This window comes from Squalius cephalus (assembly GCF_949319135.1).
Source record: "Squalius cephalus genome assembly, chromosome: 17".
Classification (NCBI taxonomy): domain Eukaryota; kingdom Metazoa; phylum Chordata; class Actinopteri; order Cypriniformes; family Leuciscidae; genus Squalius; species Squalius cephalus.
In genome coordinates this window covers 33,194,231-33,207,663 of record NC_137138.1, presented here as the reverse complement: position 1 = coordinate 33,207,663, position 13,433 = coordinate 33,194,231, and the positions used below count along the sequence as shown (strand labels likewise).

Sequence of the window (13,433 nt, the reverse complement as noted above, 5' to 3'; positions counted from 1 at the left end):
TCAGTACAATAAGCTTAATTTGTTTTGATCATTGGTTTGTTTTCAAGTAAATATTTAGCAAAACTTACTTTCCCAAAACTGCCTTTACCAATGGCTCTCAAGATCTGAAAGTGGTCAAAATTGACTGTGGAGAGACAAAAATAAAATGTAACAGTTAGTGCATTGCAAGATACAATGATTTTGTTTTTTTCTGTGGAACACAAAACACACATACATTTGTCCATACATTGAAAATCAATGGGGTCCATACATTTCAAGCTCCAAAAATGACATACAGTATAACAATAATAGTCTGTTGACTTTGTGCAGCCAACACAGTAAACACTGTAGCAGATGGGAGGAATAGAACCGATTCAACCCCCCCCCCCCCCCCCCCCCCCCAAGGACAATTACTCTGCTGAATTGTAAATAAAACAAGCTGTCAGCAAATTACATTTTTTTTATGAAGTTGCCCATCTGATTTAAACAGTTATGCAGTCCGACTCAAAGCATAATCTCTCACCTCATCTAATGCAGCCAAACTCATCATCTAACCTGTGAATGAACCTTGCCCATCTCGGCATCTAAACTGCAGTCTAATATATGCTGTCAGCAGCAATTACAGTTTGATGGTCACTACTCGATAGATACTAGTCTGTTGGTCGAGGACCAGCAATTACATTTTTTAAACGAGAAGTCTGTCTCTGCCTCAGACAGCATGCTCACAGTTTGACAGTATACACTCTCTCTCTCTCTCTCTCTCTCTCTCTTTCTCTCTCTCTCTCTCTCTCTCTCTCTCTCTCTCTCTCTCTATCTCTCTCTCTCTCTCTCTCTCTCTCTCTCTCTCTCTATCTATATATATATCTATATATATCTATATATATATATATATATATTTCTCAAGTATATGACAAACTTTTTGGCAGATCTTAATATGTAACTTTCAGGAGCCAGTGAGTGCCAAATACAATTTTTTTCCCCAGAATGCTCCAATTTACCCCAAAGTCTGGAAAATAGAGTCAAACAACACAAAGGATGAAGAAATAAAGACATTGAGGTACTGTATGACATAAGGGTGAGTCATTTTTATTTTTATTTTACAGTACTGTATGTTCACAGTGTACTTACCCAACTATGGACTTAAAGTAGGCTAAGTTTCGATTTTAGGCTTAGGATTTGGGTTAATAGCAATTACACAGTTATTAATGTTACTATAGTAAGTTCATAATATGTACATGCAGAACTGGACTGTAAAATAAAGTATTTTTGGGAGAACTGCAGTATCCCTTTAAGGCATATCCTTCAGAAGACCTCAACCCTTTGTGTGTATAGTAAATTCAATGTACGTGTAATTCATAGAAGTTGCCCAGTTACACCAACTTCAAGCCAATGCATACAAAACTAAATGATTATTATTATTACTTTCTAGGCCTTTACTATTGTTACTATTGGTATCTTGCATCTTAAACTGTGGGGGATTATCTAAAAATCTATATTATTTATAAAAATAATGGAAAGTGAAAAGGATTTAGAAATGTTTTTAGAAATACACTGATCAACAATAACATTAAAACCAATCTGGTCCAATCACACAGAGAAGCTACTGTAGCTCATATTGCTGAAAGGCTTAATGCTGCCCATGATGGAAAGGTTTCAGATAAAATCCACCCTTGTTCAAGACCACTCCTCAAGCCCTTCGTTGGCCCACTTTGATATTATACCAAGGTATTCGGCGTTAGGGTTTTGGCCGTTGACCCCGAGGAAGCCCCGATTAGGCCCAATAAACCCTGAAAGTGACAGTGACACTTGGCCTGACAGTGGAAACACAGCTAAAGGTGTTCCCTGATGGCAGTGGCCTCTTTCAGCAGGATAATGCACCCTGCCACACTGCACAGATTGTTCAGGGATGGTTTGAGGAACATGACAAAGAGTTAAAAGTCTTGACTTGGCCTACATATTCCCCAGATCTCAGTCCAATTGAGCATCTATGGGATGTGGTGGACCAACAAATCTGATCCATGGACCCCATCTCACAGCAAGCAGCAATTAAAGGATCTGCTGCTAATGTCTGCTGTGGTCCCAGAGACCACAGATGTCTCAGAGCTGTTTAGGCAGCATGAGGAGGACCTACACAATATTAGGCAGGTGCTTTTAATGTTGTGGCTGATGGGTATCTGATAGTGTTATATTTGAATTATGGTTTGAGGAAAGGTCGTTTTGTGATTATAAATTTCATAGTTTTAATAAAGTAAACTTTTAACTTTTAATATGGTATTTTTGTAAAAACAAAAAACATTTACAACACTCGTGATAAACTTCAGAGTTTAAATATAGAGCTACTTTAAAAATAAAAGGTACATTTGAGGGACATGTTTTGTCCCATGTCTCAAGAGCCATTGAGTGAACTATTGAGTGCGGGCAAACGATCTAGGACAGCCATTTAGAGAACGCTGACACCCTTTTTCACAGAGACATCCAGAGGGGTCATAAGCTTGTCCTAAATAGTAAATGCCCCATCTCTAAGAGGAAATTCTTACCACAAAGTGAATAACAATTTCCAAATCAAGGCTTCAATAAATTTGAAATATTGCCTGAAGATCTCTTTAAAAAAACAAAACAATACTCTTTAAAAAAAAAGCTAAACATGCTCTTCTTTAACTTTCAAGGCATACAAAAAAATCGCAATTGCAGGGAAGTGCAGGAAATGTGTTTGTCTATCAGTACTGTTTGACTATTAGTGGTGCTTGCATTTTGTTTTGTATTGTTTTAACTGTGAAAACTAAACAGATCTGTGTCGGTTTGATATTATATATATACTATATATTTATCATGACAACTCTCCGAAGATTTTTTTAGCATGCATTTGGTCTTGGCGTAATAGATCTATTAAGCTGCAGCTGATATTGCTGATGCTGTTTATTATTGCTGTTGTTGTAGATTGCTGCTGCTACAGAGCAAGTGCAGGAACTTGGTACTGCCGATACACACTGCGATACGCTGCATTGAGCATGTAAGACACACTAATGCGGCACAAAAAGCATATATAAAATGACAAAGCTGGAAACGAGAAAATGAATAATAAAAACCAAAATGTTTATGCTGCTGTGAGTATGAAAACACACTGCTGCTATACGATAATATGCTTGAAATGATCCCCCATCAAAGTAGGAGATGAGTCGACCAGTCGGCTCCGCCTTGGCTCCTCACACCCTCAGCTCCACCGGGGACTGTCGTCCTCACGGCTCCATCTGGCTCCTCCTTCCCTCTGGCTTCGCCTTGGTCCTCAGTCGCACCACCTTCGTCTCAGTCCTCCGGTGCCGCGGCTCCGTCCTGCTCTCCAGGTCATTGATGTCGCCCGTCCTGTCAGCTCTTCAGCTCCGCCTGGGTTTCCACCAACATGGGCTCAGTCTCGGTCACTCATCGCCTTGGAGAAGCCTGCCAATCCTCATCAAGGCTCCTCTCTCCATCGTCTCTGCCGTGGGCCTGCATCCTGGCGTTTCTGCTGGGGGTTCCACCCTGAATCCTCCTGCCTGCCTCTCAGCCTTGGCTCCTTCCTCCATCTTCTCCACTGGTGATCCTGCTGTTGGTTGCTCCCTGTTTCCTGCCTCTATGGTCTCCGCCCTGGCATCTTTCTCCTTCCACTCCCCCATGGATTATTGTGTTTTGGAGCATCTGGAAACTGCTCCTAGGGGGATTCTGTCACGAGTTCACCGGGTCCTTCTTCACTTCTGCAGTCCCTCATCCACCCACTCACGCTCTCCAGAGTTCTATTTGAACTCACCTGTCACCAATCTCCTCTGCACCCAGAACTCCTTTTATAAATTCCACTCACCCAGGGCTTGATTGTCTGGTGACCAAAGCAGATTATAGTTCTGTTGTTCCTGTGCGTTACCTACCAGTGTTTTGGATCTTCACGATCTTCTAAACTCTGTGCCTCTGTTTGTTATACTCTGTTTGCTTCCACTTAATGTGCAATCTACCAGTCTTGTTTCTTATTTTATAAATTGTGATGAACCACTTGAAGTGAACTTACCTGAATAATTATGTTATCATTTGTTTGAAGAATAAACTTCTGCACTTGAGTCCATTTCTGTTCCCTATGTTATCTATATCGTTACACGTTAATTATAATGCTAAGACAACTCCATTCTGCAGATTTTTTTCTTAGCAGTGTGAAGTAAACAGAAATCAAGCGTAGTGTCAGTTCTGGCAGGTCACGTTAGTCAAGCTCGCATCAGCTGACTCTCAGCTGATCCACGTCTACCTATAGGAATACAACGCCTGTCACTGTATACATATATAAGTTCCTTCAGTATTATCAGCAGCTATCGCGTTTCTCAGGAGCGAATTACCCTCCTCCCTCCCCAGCTCCTCTCGTCAGTCAGGATTTGGCCTTCTGATTCTGATTCAGTACATTCATGTTGGTTCTGTTCTGTTTACCCTAAGTGGGGTTATTGCTGCTCTTATTCATGCTAGGCTGCATGGATGCGCAGGGAGCTCTTGCCCAGAACAGAACCATACCGCCAATCCTAACTGTACGCTAATTGTCAATCGTATTCAACAATAGTGGTCCTGACAGAAACACAGCTCTTGGTTTACGCATGCTAGTGAACATCACCCTTTGGACATAAAGAATCGTTTAGTAACTTTGCATGAGGTGTCAGGGTTATGTTCTGTTTTGACATTGTTTTCCTTGTGTTCTCCTTCAGTTTGCTCATTTTCATTTTCCCATGTGTTTCTTTGATTCATCTCATTCACCTTTCCTTTGTTAATTAACTCATTAGTTCCCTCGTTTAGTTCTGGTATAAGTACTCCCTGTTTTGTTCAGTTCATTGTCCTTTCTCGTCAGTGTTAGAGTATGCTATTCAGTTTCTCCAAGCTCTCTCCTGTGTGTTTGCATGGTGGAATCTACAATTAAAAGACTATTTTGAGTATCATGCGCTTTGTTACAGCTACTCAACTGTGACCTAGTACAGGACCTAAACAAAGATTGAAGAATGGACTTACCAGCAGTGCGGATGCTCTGCCTGGAACAACAGGGAATAACCCTCGAGGACCACACGAGTGATTTTCATCAACTGGCATGCCTGACTCCATTTCTTGAACACATCAATGGTATTGTACTACACCAAACATAATAAGCAGATGAAGGCATGCCTGTCGTGGAGGACCCTTTTTGGACTTTGTTGAGTGGGTGCTGGCCACCTGTGGATCCTCATGCCCCGAATCCATTCCAGTAAGTGAATTTCCCGAGCCTGTTCCAGTGTGTGAATTTCACAAGTCCGCTCCAGAGAGTGAAATTCCCATGTTCGTTCCAGTGAGAGAAATTCTGAGTCCGCTCCTGTAAGTAAAATTCCCCAGTCCGTTCCAGTGAGTGAAATTCCACAGAGTGCTCAGGGACAACCTCCGTGGTCGTGTCAGGGCAGAGAGGAAGTTCACATTCAGCCTCCTTGGCCATTACATGGAAGGCAGAGAGTTCAGAGCTATAGTGGTTGCAGTCAACTTGGGGGGAGATGCCGCGAACGCCGCCAAACAAACAAAATCAACCAAACACAGGAAAACCAGGAAGCAGGACTTAGACCAATGACACCGACATCCACCAAAGGAAAAGACCAGAAAATGAATAGGAGTACAAGAGCTTATATACACACAGGGCAATAGACAAATAAGACACACCTAGTGCAATCAGGGTACTAATCAAAAAAGAAAACTACAAAGGACTATAAAAATGGCACCCAGGTCAGGAAACAAACCAGGGCAAGATGCAAACTAAGGGTGCTTTCACATCTGTAGTTTGGTTTATTTGGTCCGGACCAAGGGCAACAAAATCAGCTGTTTTGGTTCATTTTTACACCAAACTGATTGCTCTGGTCTGAATCATTTGACGAGTTGGTGAAACGAACCAAAATGCAGTCACGTGACCACATCCACATCACTCGTTGGCCAGATGTGTCTTTTAACGTATTTTCTAAACTGCTCTTCGAATGATCAGATTAGTAGACAGTAGACATAGACAACATGCCGCTTTTGTAGGTCATACTATGGAGAGACTGATTATATCTCTGGTCATCATATACTACATAGTTTGTATACACCACTTTAGGCTAACTATACACTTCGAGAACGAAGCGCGGATGCGGCTGGAAAATGCTCTGCAAATGGCGAAGTCTTACGGACGGACATATTACCAACTGACTACGGCAGCTGGTTTAGTCCAAAAATGCCGTAGTCAGTTGGTAATATGTCCGTCCGTAAGACTTCGCCATTTGCAGAGCATTTTCCAGCCGCATCCGCGCTTCATTCTCGAAGTGTATAGTACTCTGGAAAGGTTCGTTTGTGGTGGGAATATGATCCCACCACAAACGAACCTTTCCAGAGTACGTTTGAAAGCGTAACGAGACCACCTCTTCAAGGAGGTCTCGGTATGCTTGTTTGGTCCGCTTTTAGTGCGCTCCCAGGTGCGATTGAAGCATTCACACCTTCCCTAAACGAACCGCACCAAGGGGGACAACGAACTCTAGTGCGATTCAACCGAGAAGGAGGCAAGTGTGAAAGCACCCTAAAAGATCCACAAAAACACAAGAGATACAAAACCTGGGGATACATAACAGACACGACATGACAAATTCCTGATGGTATTTCTGATGTCCCGTTCTATTTCTGATGTACTTCAAGTGCTTCTGATACGAAGGACAAATGGACTTGCATGGTAGCTTTCTAGCTGTTACAGCACGGCACCCCGGTGCAGACACGTAGTAACGAATTCACTACCAGCAATGCTTTTTCGCTGTACCCTCACGCAATTACATTGACTGCTTACGCTAATAATATTCACTAACATTGTAAAACAGAATTTGCCATGCATGCTGCTGCTGTTGTTAAAGGGGACATATCATGAAAATCTGACTTTTTCTGTTTTTTATTGCTATAATCGGGTCCCCAGTGCATCTACCAGCCCAGAAATGTGAAAAGTGACAACCCTGTAACTGCGGCGCCCGGAAAGCGATTGGGGGTTAGGTGTCTTGTTCTTCGTTTCCTGCCGGTAATGAGTATCAAACCCGCGACCTGCGGGTTTCAAGTCTGACTCTCTAACCATTAGACCAAATTTGCAACGCATGCAGCAGCTGCTGTACATATTGTACAGTTTACGAGTTTACGTACCAGCCATGCTTTGTCATTGGAATCTCAACAACTTGCAAACAGTATAATTTGAATTTATTATGCATGCTGCTGCTAATGCTGCACAAAGTGTTCAAAACTGCTTTAAGCCCTGCTGAATAACCGAAACAAAAGCAAATTACTATTCCAACTTTAACAAGTTCACATACCGGCGCAATCCTTTGTCACTGTATCCTCACAGCATGACAACTGCTGCCGATGTGTAAACAGAAATTGCATATTCGCTAGCTGCTAACATGCTAATTCATTCACACTATGCTTCAAAACAGGACTTTTTTAAAAACCTACTTTATAGGTGACTTGAACTAATTTCATAATTAATGAACTTTACACATCACTGAACCCAAACCTTATTAACAACGAGCTCCGGCAGCTTTTTTTGTTTTTGTTTGGTTTGTTTGTTTTCCTTGCTTTAAAGCTAAAATTAATCTTGTTGTATCACTAATCATCATTAGCCCGTTTACCACCGCAAAACTGCTCCGAAATTGTATTTGTTTGTATTGTACCATACAAACAAAGGCGATCTGACCTGAAAATGATGAAGCGTAGTTCTGACATTGGACAGCATCTGAAATCAACTCGCAAATACTCAATGAAGAAATGAAACAATGCCCTTAAAAAAGATTGAAAACGTTGTTGTAGGAGGTTTTTAGAGCAAAAATGATGATCCCGGGTGAAAGTGTATATGTGCGAATAGTTAATTCCCTGTTCTTAAATCCGCGATGCTTCAACGCTGTATTCTCACATCGACTACATAAACCACTTACATTTACATTTTACATTTACATTTAGTCATTTAGCAGACGCTTTTGTCCAAAGCAACTTACAAATTAGGACTAAATTAAGCGAGTCATCGTGAAGAGGCAAAAACAACGCAAGAAGTGCTCGCATTGTAATGATCGAATACGAAGTTCATGCATTGTTCAGAGTAGCATACGCCCGATAAGGGAGGATTAAAGGAAGGGAAAGATTATTTTTTTTTTTTACTTATATTACTGCTTATATACCGCACCGAGATAAGGCGTAAAAGACGTTCACTTATCTAGCAGCTGAGTTTCAGAGGAACTCTGAAAACATGCAGCAAACTGCTATAGAGAATGCTAACCAGCCATTTAAATGTTGAGAAGCAAGCTCATAGGCTGCAGATGCAACATGATCCAGTCAGCTTGTGCTATGCAGTAAACGATGTGAATATCATCAGGTTGTAAAGCCATAGAAACTTTGGGGATGGCTCTTTTTACACCCACAACACTCACATTGTGTCGGTTATTTTCTCATTGACTAGCACCACTCCAATTTTCTTCAAGGAATGTAAAATTTTGTTTAATAGTTGTTTGCTTTACTGAGTCATTGTGCACACTGCTGTTTACCCACGTACATGATTGCCTTGTAAAATGGGCCAATCGGCTATTGCTATAACTGTACTTGTGATGGCCCATCTCTTCCTTTGATTCCTTTACACACAGGTGTATTGGAATCTAGGTTGTAAATTTTAGACCTGCACAAACAGATTTATGAGAACCTCAATAAATGACTTTCTGCACTCAGCAGCTTCAGATCCTGTTGAATGGGTTTACTCAGGTAAAATTCTGTTCTAAAGTGAGCAATCTTAAACTGAGATCTCAACAGAAGATTGACATTGATTGTTTTGACAGGATTATTATTTAGCTAAAGTACTTCATGTACATACAGCAGCAGAAGGGAAGTTGAATAACAACTTACAATTTATTCTCTACTTCACACAAAAAGCTGCTGAATATACACCAGTTTTTCCATACTTTTTTTGGTTACACTTTGATTAAACAAATGAGTCCTGAGTAATATTAATTAATTACATGAACTTGCAATTGAGTTAGAGTTTAGGGTTAGGGTTTGTTGCTTGCAATTATGCAGAATTTACAGTGTATTGTACATGTATTGCGTAATTGCCACTTTAAAATAAAGTGTTACTGTGCTTTTTGTTCTTTTTAGAGGTTGACCGTTCCTGCAGGTCACTGTATACAATCATTGCATGGAAAAGAGCAGCTCAGGTTTCTCTGTTTGTGCTCCGTAGAGTTCATACTGTTTTGGAACAACAATGGGGTGAGAATTGGAGAAAGGATTTCATTTTTGGCATATTAAGTCTCCTGAACTGTCTGCCATTGGCTGGTCAGAAAGATAGTCCTGCCTTAAAGGAGAACTCCGGTCAATTTTAACATTGAGCTAATTTTTTTGTAAATTTGGAGTGCTGTCAGTACAGAGAACAATGACAAAAATCGGTGTTGCCTACACCGTGTTATCCTCTTTTTAAAAATTGCACTGGCTGCGTTCAGCGCTGGCTGAATTAACATAATTTTTATTCATATCTTGCACATCTACTGCAGTCAGATTCACCCGTGTTCACTCTGAAGGAATCACTCACATGACCTGTGCACTTGTAATGACACATCAAGGATGTTAAGAGGCTAAAAGCAGGTTTAAAACTTGCCCCATTGAAGTCAACAGGGTGCAAATTTTAAAAAGAGGATAACACGGTGTAGGCAACACCGATTTTTGTCGTTGTTCTCTGTATTGACAGCACTCCAAATGTACAAAAAAATGAGCTCAATGTTAAAATTGACCGGAGTTCTCCTTTAAACTCACCCCATTGATTTAGTGTTGCTGTGTCGGATTGGTTGGGATGCCCAAATAAATGTTCTGATAGAAACAATTTTAGGGGAATAAACCTATTGATTGCTTATTTATAAAAATATCCTAACAGTTATACATTTGTGTGAAGAAATAGAAAAGATTGTTAAATGAAAAACGAGTTCATATATTAATAAATTTATTAGTGTATTAGAATTCGAGCCCTCTGTCCAACTATAGGAACTGGAACAACTTGTTTTGTGTCCAAGAACACACTTACCCTCCGCTGGGTCATCACTGACGGATGTCCTGCTAGACTGTCCAAGTCCCATGTCTTCTTAAGAGGTGAAGTTCTCCAGTTTAAAATGGAAACATCCTCTGTGTTTGTTAATAAGGATATATAGCTCTATAGAAGAATGAGACAGAGTGAAGCGTGAGTTTATTGAGAATCAAATCTGGACCGACTTTACATTACAGTGTTTAAGTTACATAGGGGTGAATTCAGGGTGATTGGGACACTTTTTCCAAGTAATATCAATGGCAAAAAGTGTCCCAAAAATGTCAAGTGTAACACGCGACAAAGCGACCATTGCAAATCTATTTGTCCTTCGTATGAGAAGTATCGCGAATGCTTGGAGTACATCAGAACTAGAACGAGGCATCAGTTTACTGTCAGGGGTTTGTCATAGCGTGTTGAGCCGCATCCAGTGTAGACAGCATCACTGATTATAATGGGTTATATTGTGTTTTGTCGCATCACACCACCCGTGCCCGGTGGAGATACGGTGTAACACCAGTTTTTTCTTTTTCTTATCTCTTGCTTTTAATGGGCCGTGAAATCAAATACACTGCTGAACAATAACCAATCATTTGTTTGCGCCCTCCGGCTTCCAGTATGAATGAAACATACATTAAACGAGAGTGTTTAGCACTCCATAATGCTCACGTCGCCTCGTTTTGGAAAAGAATAAAATCTTAGTTCATGCAGAATATCCTGTCTTTCGGAATTTAAATCTAGATTTATTCACATTGGCCCGTGAACACCTCTGCATGAGATGAATTTACGTTTGACATTTATGCATTTGGCAGACGCTTTTATCCAAAGTGACTTACATTGCATTTCAAGGTACACATTTTAAATTCTTATCAGTTCTTGCTTTCCCTGGGAATCGAACCCATTACCTTGGTGATGCAAGCAGCAACGCTCTACTGTTTGAGCTACAAATAAAGTTTTATTAAAAGTGTGTCCCTCCACGTATTCTACGCCCATGCATACATTCAGAACTGGGTAGATTACAAATTGTAGTCAGTTACTGATTCCAAATTACATTAAACAAAAAATTGTAATGTAATCCATTACATTACACATTTAAGGTAATATAATCAGACTACTTTTAGATTACTTTTGACCTAATCGTTCATCACACTGATTTAAATAGGATAGTCTTGTACCATATTGATATAAAAAAACAAAGAGAAAGAAAATATATTCCATTCTTTGTAATCAACAACATGAAGTGCATTAATGTAATGTACATTAGGTCAGGGTTTCCCAGATTGGGGTTCGTGAAGGAACTGCAGGGGGTTAGTGAGTTTATTGAAAAGCTATTAAGTAATTAAATCATTTTAAAATTAAATTTAAAATAAAACACTTGCTAAAAAGATAAAACCTGCATGTCATGTGACCATTAACCGACATGACATGAGAGAAACATAAACTTTATTTTATTATTAGTATTATTGACTTCATTGTATTATTGACCTAAAATCTCAGAGGTACTTCAGTTAAATATATTGTGTCAAACTGACAAAACTGAACAGGTTCATCTGACAAATGAAATAAAATGAAAGTTGATTTTATTTGAAAGATTTTTTTTAATTGCTACTCATTCATTTCTGCTAGCCAAAACATGATATTTAATTTTTTTTTTTTGACATGCTGTTTCATGAATTGCTGTTTTAAATAAAATAAAATTTAAATAAATTAAATAAAAATATTTGGTGTAATATGCTGTTCCTCATATTTCAAAAAAAGGTATTAGATCACTGCAAAACAACTCCCATGACAATAATGTGAAATGTTCAATAGTTTCTAAAATAACACCAAACCTAAGATATATTCACTGGATAAAAGGTGAGACAACTAGACCTTATTAAAAGTACTTTACTAACCAGGAGAATGTGCAAATAGACTCTTTACTTACACAGTAACATAAACAGTATAATGTAAAGTCCAAATAGAGTGGCAGAAATAGATGAGTTAGAAAACTGCTGGTAAACACGATGTAAGATCACGTACTGTATTGACCTGTAGCTGAACTCTGTTGTATATAAATCATCAGTAATCATAAACTTACCGTTTAATGTGTTAGGATGGTCGAGGTGATCCTCAAAACGATGCCAGCAGTCACACTGGCCACAGGCGAGACTGCAGTGTACAGATGAGTGCTGGACACACAGACTATCCCACACAACTTCTCCACTCACCGCAATGCCGTGATAAGATCCTTGCAGAGCCGGAGTCAATGACACACTGATGCAGAACACACGAACATGCTGCTTTACCTCCCATACGCGCTCGAGAGTCCAGAGAGACTCATGCCTGCATCACAACACACACACATCCGCGGACAGCCCCAGTCTCCGAGCAGAGGACATCTGATCTGATCCAGATCACCGCGTGTGTGTGTGCGTGTGTGTGTGTCTGACTGCTGAGAGCTGCACAGCTGAGCTCACGTCCTCAACTGTTGATCAACTCATCACTATGCGTCTGTGGAAACATCTGATGGGCACCGCATGTGATGATGATGATGATGATGGTGGGAAGGTTCGTTTATTCATGCATGATATGGTTCAATAGGCTACTGTATACGCAATGTTACTGCGCTGCTGGTCTCCCCATAACCTTTTATTAATTTATTCAAGAATTCGTTCGTTTCAAAATGCATTTTATACACTAACATTGTAATTTACTGCAATTTCTTAAAATCATAAAAAAATAATAATAATGATATGATTATTATTCGAAAGAAAAGTTTAAAATAATATTTGAAAGAGTAGCCAGTCAAATCAAAATCAGTGCGGTGTAGGCTAACAGAAAGCCATTTTGTTGTCATGTGACAAGAAATTATTGGTAGACCCTATATGTCAAGGTCAGTAAGTTTCTTAAAATTATCTTTTTTTTTTTTTTTTTTTTTTTTTTACCTTTTATGACATGGCAAGGTTAGGTCGTCGAATGTAATCACTATCCATAATTCAAACATTCATGATCTTTTTTTATTTTATTTATTTATTTGTTAAAAGTAGGTTTGAAGATTTTTTTTTTTTTTTAAATTAAGATAATCACAAAGTAAAAATATTTTAGAATTATCAGTAACCACTTGACACATTCCTCAAATTAAAAGCAAAAATTAGCAAAAATTTCCATAATTGAAAAAAAAAAAAAAACATAATAAAAAAAACCCCAGCATTAAAACAAAATAATATTTTTAAGAACTTTTGTGTTTTAAAGTAAATTCTAGAAGGTTTGTAGTAGTGCTGTCAAATTGATTAATCGCGATTATTTGCATCTAGCATAAGTTTAAAAAAAAAAATAAAAAAAAAAATAAAATAATAATACTCATATATTTTACTGTATGTTAGATGTGATTAATCTTGATTAATCGATT

The 13,433-nt window shown here is 39.1% G+C and overlaps 1 protein-coding gene across 1 annotated transcript in view; it reads right to left on the bottom strand.

The window, feature by feature from the left end:
• The window catches only part of stk32a (serine/threonine kinase 32A), a 77,019-nt gene extending 64,368 nt beyond the window's left edge, over positions 1-12,651 (bottom strand). The window contains exons 1-3 of the mRNA XM_079847091.1: positions 12,123-12,651; positions 10,046-10,171; positions 69-124 (exon numbers count right to left, since the gene is read on the bottom strand). Of these exons, the coding sequence (XP_079703217.1) occupies positions 69-124; positions 10,046-10,097 (108 nt within the window). The 5' untranslated portion in view covers positions 10,098-10,171; positions 12,123-12,651. The remainder of the gene's footprint in view (positions 1-68; positions 125-10,045; positions 10,172-12,122) is intronic.
• Between the last annotated feature and the right edge of the window lie 782 nt (positions 12,652-13,433).